At 36.6% G+C, this 19,759-nt stretch overlaps 2 protein-coding genes across 2 annotated transcripts; one reads left to right on the top strand and one right to left on the bottom strand.

Moving 5' to 3' along the window:
* Positions 1–686: 686 nt before the first annotated feature.
* On the bottom strand, positions 687–8,323 carry LOC146168299 (lysophosphatidic acid phosphatase type 6-like). Its single transcript, XM_083386249.1, has 7 exons — positions 8,089–8,323; positions 6,478–6,663; positions 6,263–6,369; positions 5,445–5,632; positions 4,846–5,028; positions 959–1,044; positions 687–835 (listed from the first exon to the last, which is right to left on the bottom strand). The coding sequence occupies exons 1-7, from the start codon at positions 8,321–8,323 to the stop codon at positions 687–689; spliced, it is 1,134 nt and encodes a 377-aa protein (XP_083242375.1).
* Positions 8,324–11,199: 2,876 nt separating this feature from the next.
* LOC146168298 (large ribosomal subunit protein eL34-like) lies at positions 11,200–15,434 on the top strand. Its single transcript, XM_083389016.1, has 2 exons — positions 11,200–11,310; positions 15,069–15,434. The coding sequence occupies exons 1-2, from the start codon at positions 11,232–11,234 to the stop codon at positions 15,323–15,325; spliced, it is 336 nt and encodes a 111-aa protein (XP_083245142.1). The 5' UTR covers positions 11,200–11,231; the 3' UTR covers positions 15,326–15,434.
* Positions 15,435–19,759: the final 4,325 nt, after the last annotated feature.

Here is a 19,759-nt window from a genome sequence, read left to right as displayed (position 1 = left end):
AAAGGAAAAAGCGGAAATGTTTTATAACCCGAAGCCTTTTTGGCAGCCAGGAACTGTGACAGCAACGTGTTCACACAGGTGAAATACTACTTGTCATGTGTGAAAACAGCCAAAGCTTTGTTCTCAGAGTGACAGCGAAAGTTTTCAATAAAAGCGTGAAAAAGTATCAACATACTGCACACCCAATAAACATTTGAAATACTCAATTAAACATCTGAAATGACCCCAGATGCTACAACTTCACAATAACGTTTATTAGGCCTATAGCAGCACTTCGTCATGTTGTTGTTTACACAGAGAATTTTTGTTTTAATCGCTGTGTCGTAACGGAAAATTTTCAGTAAAAATGTATGGCCTAAATTCTTTGCAATCCCTTTCAATGTTTGCGTTATTTCTTGCAGCCAATGTGCAAACGATAAACGGAAAGTTTTCGGTAAAATTCCGTTACCTAGATTTCTTGCAACCACATTCTCAATGTTTGCGATATCCTTGCAGCGAATTTGCAAAAATTCAATTTTTGACACCAATTTTTATGCGTCAAGGCTGAGTTACGCCTTTTTTGTCACGTGATAATTTGTTAAGTATTATAAGAATTAATGACGTAAATCCTTCTTTATTCGCAGAAATTGATTTTCGTCTATAAATAGCGTGTTCAATCAATATAAAATGGCTTTTACGGCTTTTACTCAGACAGCAAACTCGAGTGCTTTTGTGACTGAACCAGATAGGGGATATTCGCCCCAGCCGCTGCAAGCGGAAAGAACAGGCTTTGTACGGCGAGAGTCAGAGTTCTCGCCAATCAGTTCTGCAAGCTCAGACTCAAGCAGAAATTCTCCTGTCAAGAAGATACGTAAACCCTTCGTTAATCTTGATAGACTTCAAGCATCTACTTCAGCAGCTGCTAATTATACAGCGAAATAACAATTGAGGAAGCCATCTCGAGGTCCAAGAACACCACCCTTGATCAGACGAATTTCAGGATCCAGATCGCCCAAAAGATCTAGATCACCACCAAGCAGAAGATCACCACCAAGGAGAAGATATCTATCGGAAAGAAGAAGCAATTACAGAAGAAATAGCCACGAACGTTCTCCGGAATCCGAAGATTCTTACGAACTGTATCTCCCGCCAGCTCCAAGACCTTCGTGGCGAATCCACGTCCCGTTCAGTGCAGGCACATCAAGAGAGCAAATTGCTTCCGATCGGCTACTTGAAAATCAGGAATCTTGCCCCCTTGTCGATTCTTATTTCAAAGCTCGTGCAGTAACTACTTAACAGATCAGACTTCAAAACGGATCTTTTGAGGCTATTATAAAGAGGACGGCTTTTGACCATTTTGCTATTCCTAGCATCAGCGAATTTCGGCATATATTATAGACAATCTTGGAATTGTGGCTGTGCATTCTCTGCAAGTCAACAACGAACCAGGAGACGTGTTCGTGTGGCGATCAAGTCATACTCCAACATCTATTGAAGGCAAGGTCTTGACAGAGACATTCTTGGCTCTGAGGATATTCCTTAGTGTTCCATTACGTCTTATAACAAGTTTTGTTTCTTCAGGCCTACCACAGGAAATATTTGGGTATGATGTCACAAATAAAGTATAATATCTTACAAGTTATATGCACTGAAATGCATGTTGTGCCTTTTTTGTGCTATTGCGCGTACCTAAATGTATTAGATATGCGAGCCGAAAATTTTTTTGGGTGCGCAAAAAGTTTGAAATTTTTTGTTTAGCTTTTACCATTGTATGAACTACCGTATCAAACACAAATAAATATCCTAGTTTCGAGCATCAACTGACTGAGTTCTAACGCAAGTCAACTGACTGAGTTTTTTTCGCAATAAAACACATTAAAAGAGCAAAAACAAAATGACTAAAAAGTATTAGGACTACATTTAATAAGAGTGCAATATTTGTACATTTTTTGTGGGACGTGGTCCCTGTGGCCACCCTGGCTACGTCTATGTGCTTGGATCAATTTTTTTGGAAGGGGGTCGTTATAGTTACATTGGGCTGTTGAAATGGGTCGCAGTATGAAAAAGGTTGAGAACCACTGTGCTAAACTGTTTACTGATTTGTGCTCGCTTTGTGATTTATCGATGTAAATATAGGCTAAGCCAATTAAAACTTAGCCTTCCTTACAGTGAAAAAATCATAATACCATATTGCGCTGAGAAATAGGAATTTTGCAGTTTTTTAAGTTAAATGGACCAGTCTTCATAGGTGCTATCGTGTATCGTTTTCTTGCCCTGTGCAACTTTATCGCGTATTAAAAAAGTTCTATATAACGGTACTAAGTTTAAAATAAAAGCCTAGATATTGTTGGTTTTAACGTATTGTGTGTTTCCAGTACAGTGGTTTCCAACCTTTGTAGTGTGGTATAACCTTTAGATGGTTTGGCTGAAATCTGTCAACCCTCTATCGCAACCATTTAAACTGTTGTTTGAATGGGGCAAGGAAATTTTCTACAGATGACGTATTAAATTTGTGCCATATACCTTATTTTTCGGTCAAGTAATTGACTTAAGTCGTAGTTGTACATACTTTTGCTGTAACTTCTGACATTTTTGTCAAATATTAGATAATGATTCAAATCGATTATTATGATTCAAATCGGCTATGGTTTATTCGTAATATAACAAAAATCGGGTCAAGTTTCGTAAAACCGCAAAGGGGGTCGCGTGTGCAAAAATATTGGAAACTCTGGTCTAGGGCTACTTAAAAGTTAACCACAGCAATAATCCGGGGCTCATTAGTCCAGTAAATATTTACCTATACTTGTTTTTCTTTTGTATTTCTGCTTAATTATTAAATCGTTTGTAACTTAGTTTTTTTTTGTTTTTTTTTAAATTTTTTATTATTGTTGTGAAGTCCCAATTTTACTGTAATTGCATTCATTTAATAAGTGATTTTAGAATTTCACTACATGGCTTGTAGGCTACCATACGAAAAGGCGACAACGGACCCCTTAAGAAAGAGAACTTATTTTTAGTTTTGCATAATCTTTTTTGATTTAGCACCCAAAAAGTCCTACTGCAGGGTTACTTAAATGCTGAAAAGAACAGCGGAACGAAGCATAACTTCTGAATTAATAAACGTTTTTGCTGATTTGTGGACGGGGCAAAACGGACTCCACTAATAAAAGCTCATTTAATTGCTTCGTTGTGTTAAAATGTAGGATTAAGGATTTTTGTTTAAAGAGCGCATAAAAAGTGTCAGACATAGTGTCACAAGTTAGGTGTCACAATGTGTTTAAATAATTTAAAAAAGTAGACCAAAACATCGTACAACAAAAGTAGCATTTTATCGTAGACGGTCATAATAGGTCGTACATAAACTGATTTATATTTCTCTTATATGCTATCAATTCATTAACATTAAAACAAATATCAATCAACCTTTTTGCAGGAGATCTAGTTAAAATTTCCAATTGTCTAGCCTTCCTGGAAAACTGACCTAAACATAAAATAATGAGTAGTAATTTTATTACAGTTTTAAAATGTTTTACTGAATTGCCAATCAAACAAACAGTAAAGTGTTGAGTTTAATTACACTCGTAATAACGGACTACCTTGTGTGGGGACCGTTTTGTCCCGTTTAGGGGTCCGCTTTGCCCCAACCATATGCATCGCATTCAACCCTACTGTCTCGGATTAATAAACAGACCTTTCCCTATAATTTATTTAGCAAAAAAAACAACTTCGCCTTTATCTGAGCTTTAGTACCAGCCAACACATAATTTGACTGTAATATCTTTATATCAACATTCCCCAAACACATTTTCTCCCATCCCTGGTTTATGTAAACTCGACTCTGCCTGACTTTCGGCTTCAAAGGTTTTTTCGACCGATAGTCACCTCAGAAAAGAAATATTGACGCTGGAAATTTTCGTTAACGAGAGGGTCCGTTTGTTGGCCTGACCTGGTGATCTAGTTCTAATTAATACAATTGTTTGCTACGGAAAGCACAAAATTGTTATTCAAAACTGAAAATGCAGTACTTCTACGATAATTTCATTTACGGTACAATTTAATAGGTTGACCAGAATTGCATAACGTTAAATGTTGCCCAGATTCGGGTCACACTATGTGGGACTATAATAGACGATTAGCCTTTTAAGAAAAGTGGACAGATGCTATATGGAGAAGCTGTAGCCGTATCCGTTTTTGTCATTTTGCATCAAAGTTGGCTGATATTACATCAAAAAAATACAACACAAAAAATGTGTAAAAGCAAACAAACGTATTTAAATATCAAAAATATAATGCAATTTGAAATAATTGAACACTCACTGTGATAACAATGGTTAAAGATAACAAGTTTTTATCTCGTTTACGTAGAAGTTATTGTTCTATAATATCTTAATCATGAAGGTATTTTATATTTTCCCTGTTTATATATTATAAAAAAAAAACGATAATTTGCACCAGGGCTGCGGAGTCGGTTAAAAATAACCCGAGTCCGACTCTCGAGTCCGACTCCCGAGTCCGACTCGGGCCAAAAAAATAAACCCGAGTCCGACTCCCGAGTCCCGAGTCCGACTCGGGCCAAAAAAATAAACCCGAGTCCGACTCCCGAGTCCCGAGTCCGACTCCGGTCAAATGTGCGTTTACAACAGATACATCCTTGTTCTTTGTAGAAAAACTTAGACTGACTTGTTAAACTGTGTACACAAAAATTTGTACTCATTCAACGATAGTCGAAACTTGTCTAAACGTGATTTCCATGCATCGAAACTATATTTACCGCCTTGTGCCATGTTCCAAAGGGGTTGCAAGACATCATTAAAATACACTTGCACAAAATATTCGCTTTCAATTTCATAAATTTCTAAGACTAACTTGGAACCAGGAGGTATGGCATGAAAAGAAGTAATTCCGAAAACATGCAACAAACGCATCAGTGTATAGTCATGACCGCAAATCAAGTGAAGCTTTATTTTTGATTTTTTAGTTAGTACTAACTCAATTTCTCTTAGAATGAAATTCAATAGCGGTCCACATAGAGCTTTAATGGATTCCTTCCTGAAAAACATTACTTGATTAATGAATTATTATACATTTGATTATTTCTGGCCAATTGGTAATTTTACAGCGACGGATCTCGTGTTGCACAAGTACATGTCATTCAAAACAATATATTTTGCCTGTTTTACTAAAATAAATGCAAGACATTTTCGTCATTATCAAAAATCTTATTTGCCTTTTTAGTATGTTTTTTGCGGAAATCGTTTTGGGTTCAAGCGCCGTGGTCACATGGAACGTTTTAATGAAGGGTTTTTGCCAATTTTGTCTATAAAGTCTTATAAAAGAGGAGTCGATGTCCTTCACGTTTGTTGCCATTTAGTTATCTCTATTATATCGAGCAATTAACTTTTTAAAGTTTTTGTATATATTTTAATGTCTGTAGCAGTACTAGTGAATTTGGGTTTTTGGTATACCTGTTTTCATGTTTTCCAATCGCGCGAACTACCAACATTTCCTCTGCCAACCCATCGAATTCTGAAAGTATCTCCTGTGTGTTTGGCGTGGAGCGGCCCAACTTACTGATTGTTACAACTGAATCGTACAGCGAAAACAGGTCAATACCGTCGCTTGGAACTTCAATCATCTGTTTAATTTTTTCCAACTATGAAAAAAGTTAGTTAAATACTTCTTATAAGGTAGGTTTTATGTTTTGCATAACCGCGGTGGAGCGCCCAAATAAAAACGTGCCAATCCAATTAATTAAAAAGTTGCCTAATTATGTATCTAATTACCAATATTTGGTGTTTAACGCTATGGCCACCCCTCAGAACTGACATACACAAACATATGCAGAAGAAATGCCAATCTTAAGTTTTGATATAGATGTAACGATATCCAAACCAGTGTCCAAGACTTTACAATATACTGGTTTCGATCAAACATTTTTCTGAAGGTTACATGAATATTTAGTTCGTTTTAACAATTAGGCCTACTGCGCACGTTCCGTATTTTTGTTACTTATTAACGTGTCTCTTTTGCTTGACACCATCCAAACTAAAATACTTCCCCAAAAAAGGTAATCATATTTATTTAGTATGTACTGCGCCTATCGCCTTGCCCACTAAAAGCAAACTCTTACAATATTTGCGCGGAGAAATTCACGTGCGAGTCTTACAGAATTATTAAATGAAATGCCCCTTTTCGGTAATTTTAAAAGTGCAATTATACGAAAAAGTCACCATCACATTACCAATTGTATTGAGGCTGAATTTTTTGACACCAGCTGTCTAACGTTTGATAATGAATTAGCATAGCTGGTGCAAGGGTGAATGATTTCTTCATCGTCGTTTGTAACGTGCACTGGGAATGGTACTTTCCAATTATGATTGGGAAATATGCCTTTAAATGGAAAACAAATTTTATATTTTTACGCAATACTGATGAAATTTTAATGTGAAAATATCAGTATTATTTACAGTCAACTGTAAAACTGAAGAAATTCTATACCTGCTAATATGCTTCGTGCTGAGAGCACAGTCCTCCGCATGTTGCTTGAGCGAATAAAAATTTCTTCTCTGCAGTTTTCAGACAGAAAGTGAAGGTCGTCAACATATCGCCTGCGAATCTGCTGTCCGACCCGAAACAAATCATCAGCTCCTTGGCTTGTCAGTTGACCAGTTAAACAATTCCCGCCTTTAAAGAATATCAATATACTGCAATTTAGCATTCGGAAATGTGGTGTTACAAAAATTTAATTTGTTATCAATAACTATCGCTTAATATGTTTTTCTATTAGCCAACGTATATAAGACGCACTGGTCAAAAAAGGTTCTGCATCAATTAAAAAACAAGGATTTAAGGCAACTAATAGGTTGAAACAAATACTATCCAAGTTGAGCGAAGATAAACTTTTCTTATCCACACACATTAGAACACCCCATTTCGTTATCCTCAAAACAACCAAAATTTATTTTTGGGGAGTGGAAGTGTATGTTGGTAACATGATGTAAAATCAGCACAAAACATGTATACTGGAATCACATGACAACGATTGGTTAAATACTAAAATCGATCATTGCCGATTGGTTTATTTTTTCTCGTTCCTCTTAACATAAGTATGTGGGGCCATGTTTAATTTTTTGTGTGCTAAATATGCCACCTCCCTGAATAAAATGTTTCATGCCTTTGATTTTTACTTTCATTTCGCGCTTAGAGTAAAACTATTGTCGGCATCGCGTTGTATTTAGAGTTACCGGTAGACAATGTTTTAGGACCACTCCTCCATGAGTAAAAATAGGGCATTATCGGACAAAAGGTGTTCAACAATCCGTGATAAATACAGAATGATAGCGTATGATAAAAACATTTAGTATTACTCAAAATCTACGATACATTGTTGGGATACTAAAGTTATATTGAATTTAATAGTAATCTGTTGACTTACAGCAACACTAGTGCACATTGTGCATTTACTCACTTTACGGTAGGCAAAACATTATAGACGAGCTTTGCATTTACGCCACGTTTAGTAAATATGGTTGATAGCTGTAAGCTATTGATTTCAAGAATGCCTAACATAAAAAAAAAATACTGCTAGGCCAAATGGTATTGACATACGCACTCTGTGGACGCTAAAATATTACATAAAAGCAATTACCGCGGTAAGAGGAACATTCAAACAATCCTGCAAACCGGTTTTAGCCACATTATTTTATGTGTGTTCTTTATGAGATTACATTTCAATATCATGGGTTCTTGAAGAGTCTGCGAACACATCAAGGGAAGGCTGGTGAGGCAGATTAATGCTGGTTAATGCATTAGGTGTGAAATAAAACGTAGATTTTTACACGTCCCTTTGCGCTATAGTAATTGCGCCGAATTTGTCTCTAGTTAATCTTCCATTTAACAAAGTCAGAAACATTTCACAAAATGGTGAGAACTTTTTTTATGTCGTTCTCTTAATTTATTTTATTTCTACCTGTTAATCGGTTGTGGTTGTTTTGTACCCCTTTGTCGCCAATAAATACAAAAACAAAGCTAAACTATAATACATTGAAGAGTCCATAGGTACTGTGGTAATGATTTAAAATATTGCTTTTAAGATGCTGACTAATTTACCTCGTAGAAATCCTTGTAACTTTGAAGATTCATCACTTTTACTGTGCGGAAGAAATCCACCATTTAGATTCCGGATTTCAACTGGAACGATAGTGCGGTTATGATGAGTTAAAAGTTCATCGTTAAACTCAACGTTCAACAAGTTTGTTTCCTTTGTCCAACATGGTGTTCTAAGCCCATGTCTGACAATAACAAAAGTCGCCTTAAGGTCGCCAACATTTGCTGTCTGTGTCATTTTTATTTCTGTCTATTAGAAGAACACGTACAGTCCACTTTAATCAGTCTCGTTTCTACGAATTCGCTCAATCTGTTAACCGCGGCAAACATAAAGTTTACATTGCAAACAGCTGAATGGCCAGGTCACAAAGTTTACAATAATAAAGCGCACAAATTAGTGCCCTCAGGTCAATCTACTTTTCACAACGTATGCGACTGTAATACTATATTTGCAATAATGTATCTGTAATGCAATGCAAATTATTCAGGCAAAAACGTGCTATTTAGTTGGTTAAGAAGCATTGCAGCATTTTGATTTATTGACCACTTGTCAGTTGCTTCATTGCTCATACTAAATGACGCACGTCGTTGGTCAAGCGTAAACTATTCTCAACAAAGTTTTTAAATTTACTATTGTGAAATCCAAATTACTATGCTGCGACCTCCGTCATGTCAAAACTTAAACTTGTAGCCTTTATGTTGTCTACAGAGTAATATGTTATAAAGATGGTGAGTTTACACATGCTTTTATGTTGACTGTACGCTTTATGCTGTGCTATTAAAATTTATTTTACTGATCTATCTCTGTTTCTAAACGAGCTTTCATAAAACAAATTACTGTGTAAATTATACTCACAATAAGAGCAAACACGCCTACACTACAATTCTGACTACCCTACAGCAGGAAATGATATTTTCTGGTTGACAAGTGACGTGCTGTTTGTTGTGTTGCGACGGAAGTAATTTACGATTACGTAGAGTTACTAAAACCAAATGACGGCTTGTCATGAGATTTATTACGATATGCTACATGAGCAGTAAGAGCAATGCTCCTTTTCAGTAGGCCTACCACACGTCCTCCTTTAGAGGGATTTACCCTTTTTTCTCAAGAAAAATGAATGGTCGTCCAAAAACCCTAAAAAATTTTGAGTTAGTTATATGGGCCGAAAAGTTTTTTTCGGGACATATCTTGTTTTTGCCGCTATTATATGGGCCGAAAATGTATTTTCGGGACATATCTTGTTTTTGCCGTTATTCTTTTTTGGTTTGGGGGGCAAAAAACCTGAAATATTGCGTTTTAGCTCTCTTTAGCTAACGACTGCCATCTAGCAGCAGAAAAACTCCCATACAGAATTCGTTCATATTCGCTTGCTTTGTCCAGGTTCTGAAGTGACGAAGCGACTGACCGCTGACCGCCTGCTGCGCTTTATTGTCCCGCGCGTGAGACTTTCATTGTGACTCATCCAACACTGGGCGCGTGCGACATGCATTTTAAAAAGAGGCTTCTCTTTAGTAAAATTACTTAATGCTCTTACAAAACAACATATTTTACTGCCGCAAATATAAATGCGAAATCTGGTGGTAATGATCTGCTGGCAATCAAATCTGGTGGCAATATACAGCTCTCTATTTGCACCTGTTTCGCTTGTTTCTACAATCCAACATATCAACACCAGGCCTACACGACTTAAAATTGTGTATTGATATGTTGGAATCGAGTAACATACGAGACAGGTGCAAATAGCAAATATTCTCCAAATACCATTTTTCAAATATTCTTCAAATCGTATTTCATTTTATTGTCGCGGTAATACACAAAGAGGTAAGGCCGTGAATAAACTTTCACCCACCGTACAATTAACGCAGGGAAGCATTACAAGTAGGGATGTTCAAAGCTGAATATCGGCGACTCATTTATAATGCTTGCTTTAAATGCGGCGTCACCGTTTTTTCGGGCGACCAATTACTTCGCGATAAGCTTCGCCTAATACTTAAGTGTCAATAGGGTGTATTTACCACCGCAAATTTAAATGCGAAATTTTGAGGCAGTGTACGCCTCTCTGTTAGCACCTGTTGTGCACGTTGCTCCAACCAACATACGAAAATCAGGCCTAAACAACTAGCAAAACTTTCGATTTAATAGTTTGCGTATTAGGCACATATAGTGTTTTTCATATTGTTTGAAATTTCAGATTTAAAGTTTGTTATAACTGTGATTGCTCGGACCAAGCCACAATATTCATGGACTAAAACTTCACAATATTCATGGACTAAAACTAAAGCCTACCGCGGGCCACATGTTTTCTCTCTGAGGGCCGCTGGTGCACATTCTTGGTTTGAGTCTTAGGTGGGTTGTTTAAGTAGCCTACTTATATTTACTGGTTATAGGCCCCTTTCCAATCTAGCACTGTGGATGCGTGCGAATCACAATGGAATAATATTTATTACAAATGAACAAACGATAATCGGTACCTAGAGGTACTTACAATAGCTATAATAAATTTACCTCCAAACGTGCGCGATCTGAACTCCACAAGTGAACAGTAAAGGACTGCTCGTTTTGGCTTCAAATGCCATCACTTAAATAACGAATCGATCTGGCAAGAATTAAATTTCGTAACAGCGCGGTTTTAGAGACACAACGAAAAACAAGAAATTCTGAGCAATTGACAATGCGCTTACAGCAGCGAGCTGACAGTTTGATAAATGCAAAAGCAGGCGTGACGTCACACCAGCCAGACTGTGCGAACAGGATTGGGACCTATTTTCCAAGCTGCTACAGTACTTATTCCGAATATTCGATATTATTCCTAATCCTATGTATTTGTTTTTACGTTCAATTTTTTGGTATTGTTCTCCTAATTTGGGCCTTATGGTTGGAGTTCAAATAAACACACCGAGAACGATAAAATTCAAGAAACTACTATTAAAATAGAAAATGATATTTAAAAAATTGCTACTTGGTTAAAAAAATGTATTTCTCCTAAAACATACCAGTAATAACGGATATTTTATTGTGCAATTTTTTTCTACTTCAGCTGGCCGCCTAAGACCCCTTTTAAATAAAATTAAATTACATGTTCTAACGTATCATCCGTTTTATTGCTGGTACTTCTTTTTGGTGAAGAGTGTAACGAGGAGACATCATGGTTCAACGTCTTACTTATCGAAGAAGATTATCTTATAATACGTCTTCAAACCGAAGGCGGATATCAAAAACACCAGGTAAAAGTCTTATCACCTTACAGGCTCGGAAATTAAAATATATAGAACTTTCGTTACGGGCCAAATTGTTTTTCAGGAGTTATTTTTTTACCTTCTCATATGATTTATTTACTTTCCTCAAAATGATTTAACTCACCGGCTGTAAATGAATTACTATAGAAAAAGGGGCGCTGTTCGAAAATCCTACCTTTTTTACAGTAACGAAACTTGTCAGAATTAAAATTGCATGGGAGAAATGCAGGCGCTGGTCTAGAATCCTACCACAACGAAACACCATTTGGGTTAGGGTACAGGTTAGCGTTTGGGTTAAGGTAGGTCAAGTATTATTATTAAGTTTGGAATACAATAATACTTGACCCACCCACACCCAAACGCTAACCCGCATGCTAACTCAAATTTTGTGCGTTGATTTTAGAACTGTGGTAGGATTCTAGACCAGCGCCGTAATGCAAATGAAGGCACTCCCATCAATTTGATACCTAGAAAGTAACACAAAAATAAATACCGCACATTATTTGGGTTTGGGTCTGTTACTTGACCCACCCAACACTAACCAGCACCCTAACCTAAATACTGTGCATTGAGGTATGCACTATTTGTAGACCTTTTTTGCATTACTTTCTACATACCAAATCGATGGAGTGCTGAAATAAATATGAGAGAATAAAGGGCGCTGGTCTAGAATCCTACCACAGCGTTAAAATAATAATTAAATAAACTATGCCTCGGGTTTTCCCTGGCGGCTGCACTATTGAACTTAGTTGCAACCAGTCACCCAATTTTTTTTCTGCTGTGCATCCCACCGACATACGCCATACTTTTGAGACAGGTCACTTGCTGACTATTTCTCCAGGATTTTTGTGTTGTTGAACTTAATTTTTTTGCACCTGGGTGACTTTCATGACAAATTTTGTCATGGATACCTCCTTATCTGAGTATGCAACTGTACAAACTAGGGTTCCTCTTTTTCCCACATTTTTTCTCTCCCGGGAAACAGGATTGAAAAATTAAAACTCCCGGGAATCTTGACGACATTTTTGTGTCCTAATTACGTCATTATGATGTTTAAATTTACTTTATATTAGCTCTAAACATTTAATTAAAGCTCATTTATGTTCTGTAGTATTGTATTATTGTGTCTGCAATCTTGCAAGACCTTCTCATTTTAAAAGGTGGACCCTTATTTGCTTTTATTTAGAAAGCACGCGCATGCAAGGCTCATTTTTATCGGTAAAATAAATTTAATTAGGATTTTTCCGCTGGTAAGCGGCTAAGCGCAAATAAAGCAACTCAGGCAACGACTTTATTAGGTTTGGTAATATTTTTTTTGTTCATATTGGTCAAAAATGACATTTTTTTAAGTTTTGCTTTGTTGCCAATAGCCGGGATCTCACAGGGAAATCCCGGGAATTTCCCGTCGAAACATTCCTGGAGGGGAACCCTAGAACAAACCAGTGGTTTGTAACTTTTTTCTACTGCGCCCCTCTTTGGTAATTGTCCTGTACCTTGCGCCCCCTTGGACATTAAACAAAATTTATATAAAAAATATTGTGTCTCTTTAGATTACAAATTAATCAGACAAAAAAAAACCTGTATCCTGCGAAGCCTGAAAAAATTTAGTTATTTTGTTTGTAATGGGTGAACTTTAATCTAGGAGACACACAAAAAATGTATTAGCTTCCGAGGGGCTAGATCACAGTTGTTATTAAAAAAACACATATGTGTGTGTGTCCTTAATTGTGTTAATCATGTTTCAAAAGGTGTGATTACACACTATGGAACGTATGGCAAGTGCACCCGCGATTTTTTTTAACAGACCAGACCTGCATCCCTAGAAAATGAATATGCACCCAGTTTTCCTATATGTTATAATAGCAGGGTGCACTTCATCTCAGTTGCACCCTGTCCCCCCAATTTTTTCAGCCGTGCACCCACAAGATCTTGTCGAAATCTGCCATACTTTCCAGATCGGACTATGCACAGGCTATTTACTGCAAATAACATTACAAATATGCGCAAAAAGTATGTCATAGTTTTGTTGTTAAATTAGACTCGCGCCCCTCTAAGCTTTGCTTACTGGTCTAAACTGTACCACGGTTGGCAAACTATGTTTTTTTAGTCAACTCAACCTATGTAGATATTAAGAATCTTCAAAGTAGAATATTGAATTTAGATTCAAAACCAGATGGGATTCGAATCCGATTCTGCCATTTATTTCAGGTAATTGAAACCGATATAATTAAGTTTTTACCGCCAATTGTTACCCCTGATTGTATGAACGCGAGTGTCAAATTTGGATTAAGGTCTGTCTCTGCAGCGACATTTATAGTGTTGCTTTTATTGCTTCAAATGTAGCAATGTAGTGCAGTGACAGCGTTTTTTCGGGCGACCTAATTACTTAATTTATATAAATAAACCCTGTAAAATTCTATATTCCTTTGTTTTTTTTATTAGTAGCCCCAGTTGTATACTATAGAATCCAAAATTCTGGTGACCAGTCAGAGTAAGGATTTCTGTGTTATTATTGATCAGCAAGTTTCAGGGGATCCACACTGAAGTGTTCCCTTTTATTATATTCATGAAAAATACTAATTTAGGCACTTAGCCGCACCATGAAGAAATTAGTTACGTACCTTTTTTGTTCTTTGTTCCTACATAGCTTAAATGTAAAGAAGTTTTGTTTGGTAGATTAAACACAGGAAGTGAATATTTTGTGGGCTACATGAGATGAATGGCATTTAAAGTTAAAAAAAAATATATATATAATATATATATGTTTTTTTGCTTGCATGTTTACTTGAAAAATGCATCAGGGAAAAATGTGCTTGGTGGGGGAACACTAACTGCAGGTGTAATATAATTGCAGCTACTTTGAAATATATCCATTAATTATCATTTTGGGGGGCAGTTCGCACAGGACTTAGAGAATTTCCTTAAAATGGCTAAAACATCCTACAAATCTGAAAGTTATTTTGCGTTTGAGTAGTTATAAGTTAAAAATTTCAATAGCCCAGGTTTGCATCCTACCTCCCTGGCAAGTATAGCAGAATGCTGGCGACTCTTGCATCTATCGAGAAATTAGTGGTAGATTATATAAGGTCATGTTTGCTATAATGTATATCAACCACGTTGATATCTTACTTTGGATAATTTGCTAAATAAATTGAGTGCAAAAAAGGTTTATGGCGCATGATGGCCCACAAACCGTTTTATAAAAATATTCAGACTGCGTAACAAAAGAATGTGGGAAACACTGATGATGCCTAAATTATATTTTTGTCAGTTTCATTTACAGAAGTACAAAAAAATTTCGCCTGTCCGCTAACTTTGAAACAATTTTTCTATGTTTGTGTTGTGTCTCCAGCAAATCTATTTAGCCCAAAGGAGTTGTGCATACTATGACATGATGCTCTGTGTGACTCCTAACCTCGCTAAACGATTTTCATTAAATTGGGCTGTAAATGCTGTTATTTAGAGCAATATGCGAATCTCATGTGCCTAATGCGTCACGTATTCTTTTACATTTAATTTCTTTGCCAATTCAACCAAATAAATGCTATTTTTCTGCTTTACGCATTTAAACCGGTTTTGAGATAGACTACTGATGTAGCTTATACTAAACGACTCTGCGTTGTCGAATTTGCAGAACGTACAATGAAAAAAATATCAATTTTAGACAAATATTTTGAAGGAACTACTGTAGAACTTAATTTACAGTTCATCTTAAACATAAACATGGCATATTATGTTATTTTTAGGAGGTCGGCTGGTGTACCTGAAAACAAAAAAAATCGGCGCAATTCCGATATGTGGGGACACCAAACGCAAGCTGTTTGGCATCAAGCCAGCGCGACCTAAGGAGCTCATGTCGATGTCGAAGCGACAGAAACGAGTAACCCGTGCTTATGGCGGGTGCCTGTCATCTGGAGCTGTGCGAAACCGAATCATCAGGGCATTCCTCGTCGAAGAACAGAAAATTGTGGTCAAAGTTCTCAAGGCACAAGCGAAAAAATAAGTCTTGGCAATAAATTTTGGGGCATAAATCGTCCTGTTATCTTATTTTTGCACCACTGATGTGCTCGAAGTAAGATTAAAATATACCATACAAACTACGAGTTAACAGATTTATAATGACGTATAGTTGTTTGTAGCCGATATATTAGTACCAAATTGTTAGAAATCCATTTTGCTGACTGACAGTATAATCTAAACGTTATAGCCTTGGTAACTAACATAAACAAATAGCTCAATATGATAAAACGGTAAGGAGAAACAGTTTTTGCTAGGGTGCGAAAAATACCTGCACTGCTTGAATTTTTAAGTGAGCCCCAAGAACTCACCAAAATATTGGGAATATTGAAGCTCCACGACAATTCATAACGCTTTAAACAGTTTTGTTCCACAATCAATTACCTTTCTTTTAACGAAAAATTAAGTTACGAAATTTTGACATAAGATTTTGTAGAAGGCCCGCAATTGTCGTGGTCGGTCTTTTATTTCGTTGGGTCGCCGACTGCAATAGCTTGCATGGTTAGTTTTTTTGAAATATTGTTCCGACCAAGATATTTTTAAAATTGAAGAAAGCTGCGGAAGAAATACGACTGCATGGCTCTTAGTTTAATCCGAATTTAATTACCCTATATTTCATTGTGTTCACTTATGAAAGTCTAGTTCAGGAAAAAATAGATCGCCAAACCTGTAATTTACAAGTTAGAATTTGGGACTGAAGCGTAGCTAGGGGAGTACATATGTCCCCGCGCTTTGCGCCCCCCTACAACAACCAATTGGGTATTTTTTAATTAGATATTAGTTAACGTTGGTCGCACGTAGCGCGAAAAATGCTCAGTTTATTTGGTTGCATTAGCTAAAAACAGGTTCGTGTCTCCGTGCATGTTTTTAGCCTGTTATCATACATAAATAGTTGGAAAAGGGCATAACTTTTATCGTTTACCTATAAGTTAGCCAAACTATAATTTGCATTGGACCGTTATATCTTCGCAAAACATGCAAAGGTGCTCACAGCGACTTTGTGCTAAAAACAATTGTCAACGAAACAGGAAAAAAACAAGTAAATAAGAGACCTTTTTTGAAGTTTTAATCGTAAAGTTTGAGCAATAAGAGTTTGTACAGGCGTAGTAGTGGTGCCCAACCCAATTGCGCAACTTACAACTATACCATAATTGTTCCGACTAAACATAGCCGTAATTGGTCGTAAAATGTAGCATTCATAGTTCAGCAACTGAAAAACTTAAAAATAAGTAGCGAAGCTCGCAAATCCCAAATCCATGAACAATGTCTTTAGTCATCTACACGTGTAATTTTAATGTAGCCTACAGTATAGGATATCATAAAAAAACAGAATGAACACCAAACTAAACCATTAAAATCACTACATAGAGTTAAATATTGAATTAAGAGCTCGCGCCCCCCTAAGAATTGCTTGGTACCCTTACAGGCACAAACACTGTCAATTCCTCACCATAGAAAAACACAAAGTATTATATATTTTTGTTTACTTCGATGTACTCCGCTGACAAAAAAACAAACCTAGATGGAAAATAGTCGACAAGATTAATGAAAATACGTAAAACTGCAATAGACACATCGGCCCAAAAGCCAAGACTCGGCGACGTAAGAGAATGCCTGGAGAACTGGCAAAAGATGTAGGACCTTCATCAGAAGAAGAAATTGTGCGCGATTTAAAGAATCTATTTGATCGGTTTCAACATGAGATGTCAACAAGTTTTTCACGACTAAAAGACTTGAACAATAAATTTGGATATTTGCTGGACGTAAAGACTTCTATCTGACACAGACGAGGATGCAATATGCGTCGAAATTGTGCAGATTTTGCGAATTTCTACCACACGAGCATTAATGGCAACGATCTTTTTATTCAAATTAGTGATTGCCGAATGCTTATTAGTAATCGAACTGAAATTCTACCAGAAACTCCTTTTGGAGTCCTTTAGAGTTTCTTGGCTTTATTGTGTTTTATGGGGATGACGTATTTCCGAATCTGCGAATTTCACTACAAATTCTGTTAACAATATAGCAATTTCAATTGTAAGTTGTGAGCGGTCGTTCAGCAAATTAAAACTTATTTTGTTGTATCTGCGTGCATTAATGGGACAGGATTGTCTCCGTGATCTTGCTATTCTTAGCGTTGAACGAGAAACATTGAAAACAACAGATTTCGATGACGTAAATCACCAGTTTGCGCCAGTGTAATAAAGAACAATAAATCTATCTATTGTAGACTATGTAAATCATTTCATGTTTGACCATGACTGAGTGAGTCATATGCTGTAGTTTGCATAACGCTTCTTCTTTAAATACGGTACCGGTACATTGTTCTACTAAAATTTGAATTGTTTTGCGTATGAAGTAGGGTATATTATGTTAATTTAATAAAAAATGTGATAAAACATTGAGGAGGGGCGCCAAATTTATAGTTTGCCCCGGGCGCAAAAAAGTCTCGCTACGCCTCTGATTTGGGGTAGCCTACCACGGAATAAAGGTTGAGAAACAATGAGGTAGACTGCAAGGCGAGCGAAACGAAATGCGTGAAAACGCAGAGAATCCTGCTTGCCCTAAAAATATGTAGGCTAACAGAATATAAAAACGTTTTTGCATCATTAATTTATTACCGACGATAAACAATTTACATAATTAGCCTACAGTTCTTACTAATACCCCTATAACTTCAAAGTGGTAAAACGCCGCTGTTTTGGCACCGGATTGTTTCGCCCTGTTAGCGGTTAGTGATGGCCCTGTTTGATAATGGGTGAGGTTAGAAATTAGGTTGGGGTTGAAATTATTAAGGAAGTTAGTGATGAAGTTAGGGGTTGGGTTTGGGGTTAAGTAAAAGGTTGTGAAGGCCTGGTTTTGACCATTTAATGTCTTATTCCTATGGATTTAGGACTTTCCGATTTCGAAGTTTTTAGGACATTCCGATTTAGAAGTTGTTAGTCTACGGCTATTATACGTACTAGTGGACTTCAGCCATAAGACCGAGATAAGAACAACATCAACGTCAGAATACGACCAAAGTAAGACTAATACCTAATACTCGTAGTATCGTCTAAATCGGAATGAGTCCTAAGCAGTGACGTGCGGTGAGGTTCCTAGATGGTGAGGCACACATTTTTTCGAGTCACGTTTTTCTTTAACAACCACACAAACGGTATCGTACTAATAAAAAACTAAATAAACTCAAAAACCAAATGACTTAAAGGTAGTAAAACGATATACATGAATATAGCAAACGTATTAATGACTACATCGTTTATGACGTAACAGTGCATAACAATTGAAGGTGTGGCACGCCTGTGATCGACTGTTGTGGTAGGTTACTGCTCATAAAAGCTACAAAACAAATTATTATAAAGAGTACAATATTTATAAATTTTTTGGTGGCCATGGCCCCCCTGGCCACGCCTATGACAGCTACACATCTACTCCTTTTTAACCAATCTCTTTGAAAGTTGCGTGTTATTTTTTTGATCAGTCGTCTGATGCAAAGGTTTAAAATTTGCAATTTTGCAAGTCTTATTAAAAAACCCTGTTTCCGACGTTAATGTTGTTTTTATGGGGTCCATTTTTTCACCATAACCAACGATTTGTTTTGATATTATTTTCTCATCCTTGAAGTCACAAGATTATATGATAAATTCGGTTGTTATGGGCTAAAAAATTACAATTTATTGATCATAGACCAAATTTTGGCTTCCATCCCTTAAAAACATGTGTTTGTAATTTTGTTTTCTAAGGGATGAGCCATACATGTGTAGTGATTAAAAAGTGTTAAAAACGTTATAGAACCCATTTGCTAAACGAACTAAATCTTTCACGTCATGTCAATAAAACTTAAAACCTTGAAGCAACGCGTAAACCAAAGGGCATTTGACATGTTTCAAACAATAACAAAACCATTGAAAGACAACAAGCCATGCAATACGCCTTTACCATATCAGCAGTCACTTGGTCGTTTTTTAGTAGAGTCCAATCGCTAAACACCCTTGAATTGCAGATTATATTGGATCCGTAATTTTCGAACCAGGTAAATCGATCCTAACAGCGCGACTTGCCTGAAGTGTATTTTTTATAGAACTAATCTACCAATGTTTTGGACAGCTGTGCTAAAATACCCTGACACTGCATTGCATTTAAAGCATTAAAAACTTGTCAGAAAGCTGCCATTTCGACAGAAACAAAAAAGAAACAGCAAAACGGACTGGACGTGAGGAACACCTTTTATAGCGGGTATCAATAAGTTCCATACTTCCTGTATGTGGGGGCTTCTCGTTAAGGCAAAAATCTCGGGTTATCACCTTGTTTTGAATTAAAGTTGTAATAAACTTCCAACACGTTCACAATCATTTTGGCAATCACGTTTCAAAAAATTAATTACACGGACATTGCACAACATAATATGTAATATTGATTA

The sequence above is a fragment of the Ascidiella aspersa genome, chromosome 1 (genome assembly GCF_963924565.1).
Source record: "Ascidiella aspersa chromosome 1, kaAscAspe10.2, whole genome shotgun sequence".
Lineage (NCBI taxonomy): Eukaryota > Metazoa > Chordata > Ascidiacea > Phlebobranchia > Ascidiidae > Ascidiella > Ascidiella aspersa.
This window is presented reverse-complemented; position numbering and strand designations above follow the sequence as displayed.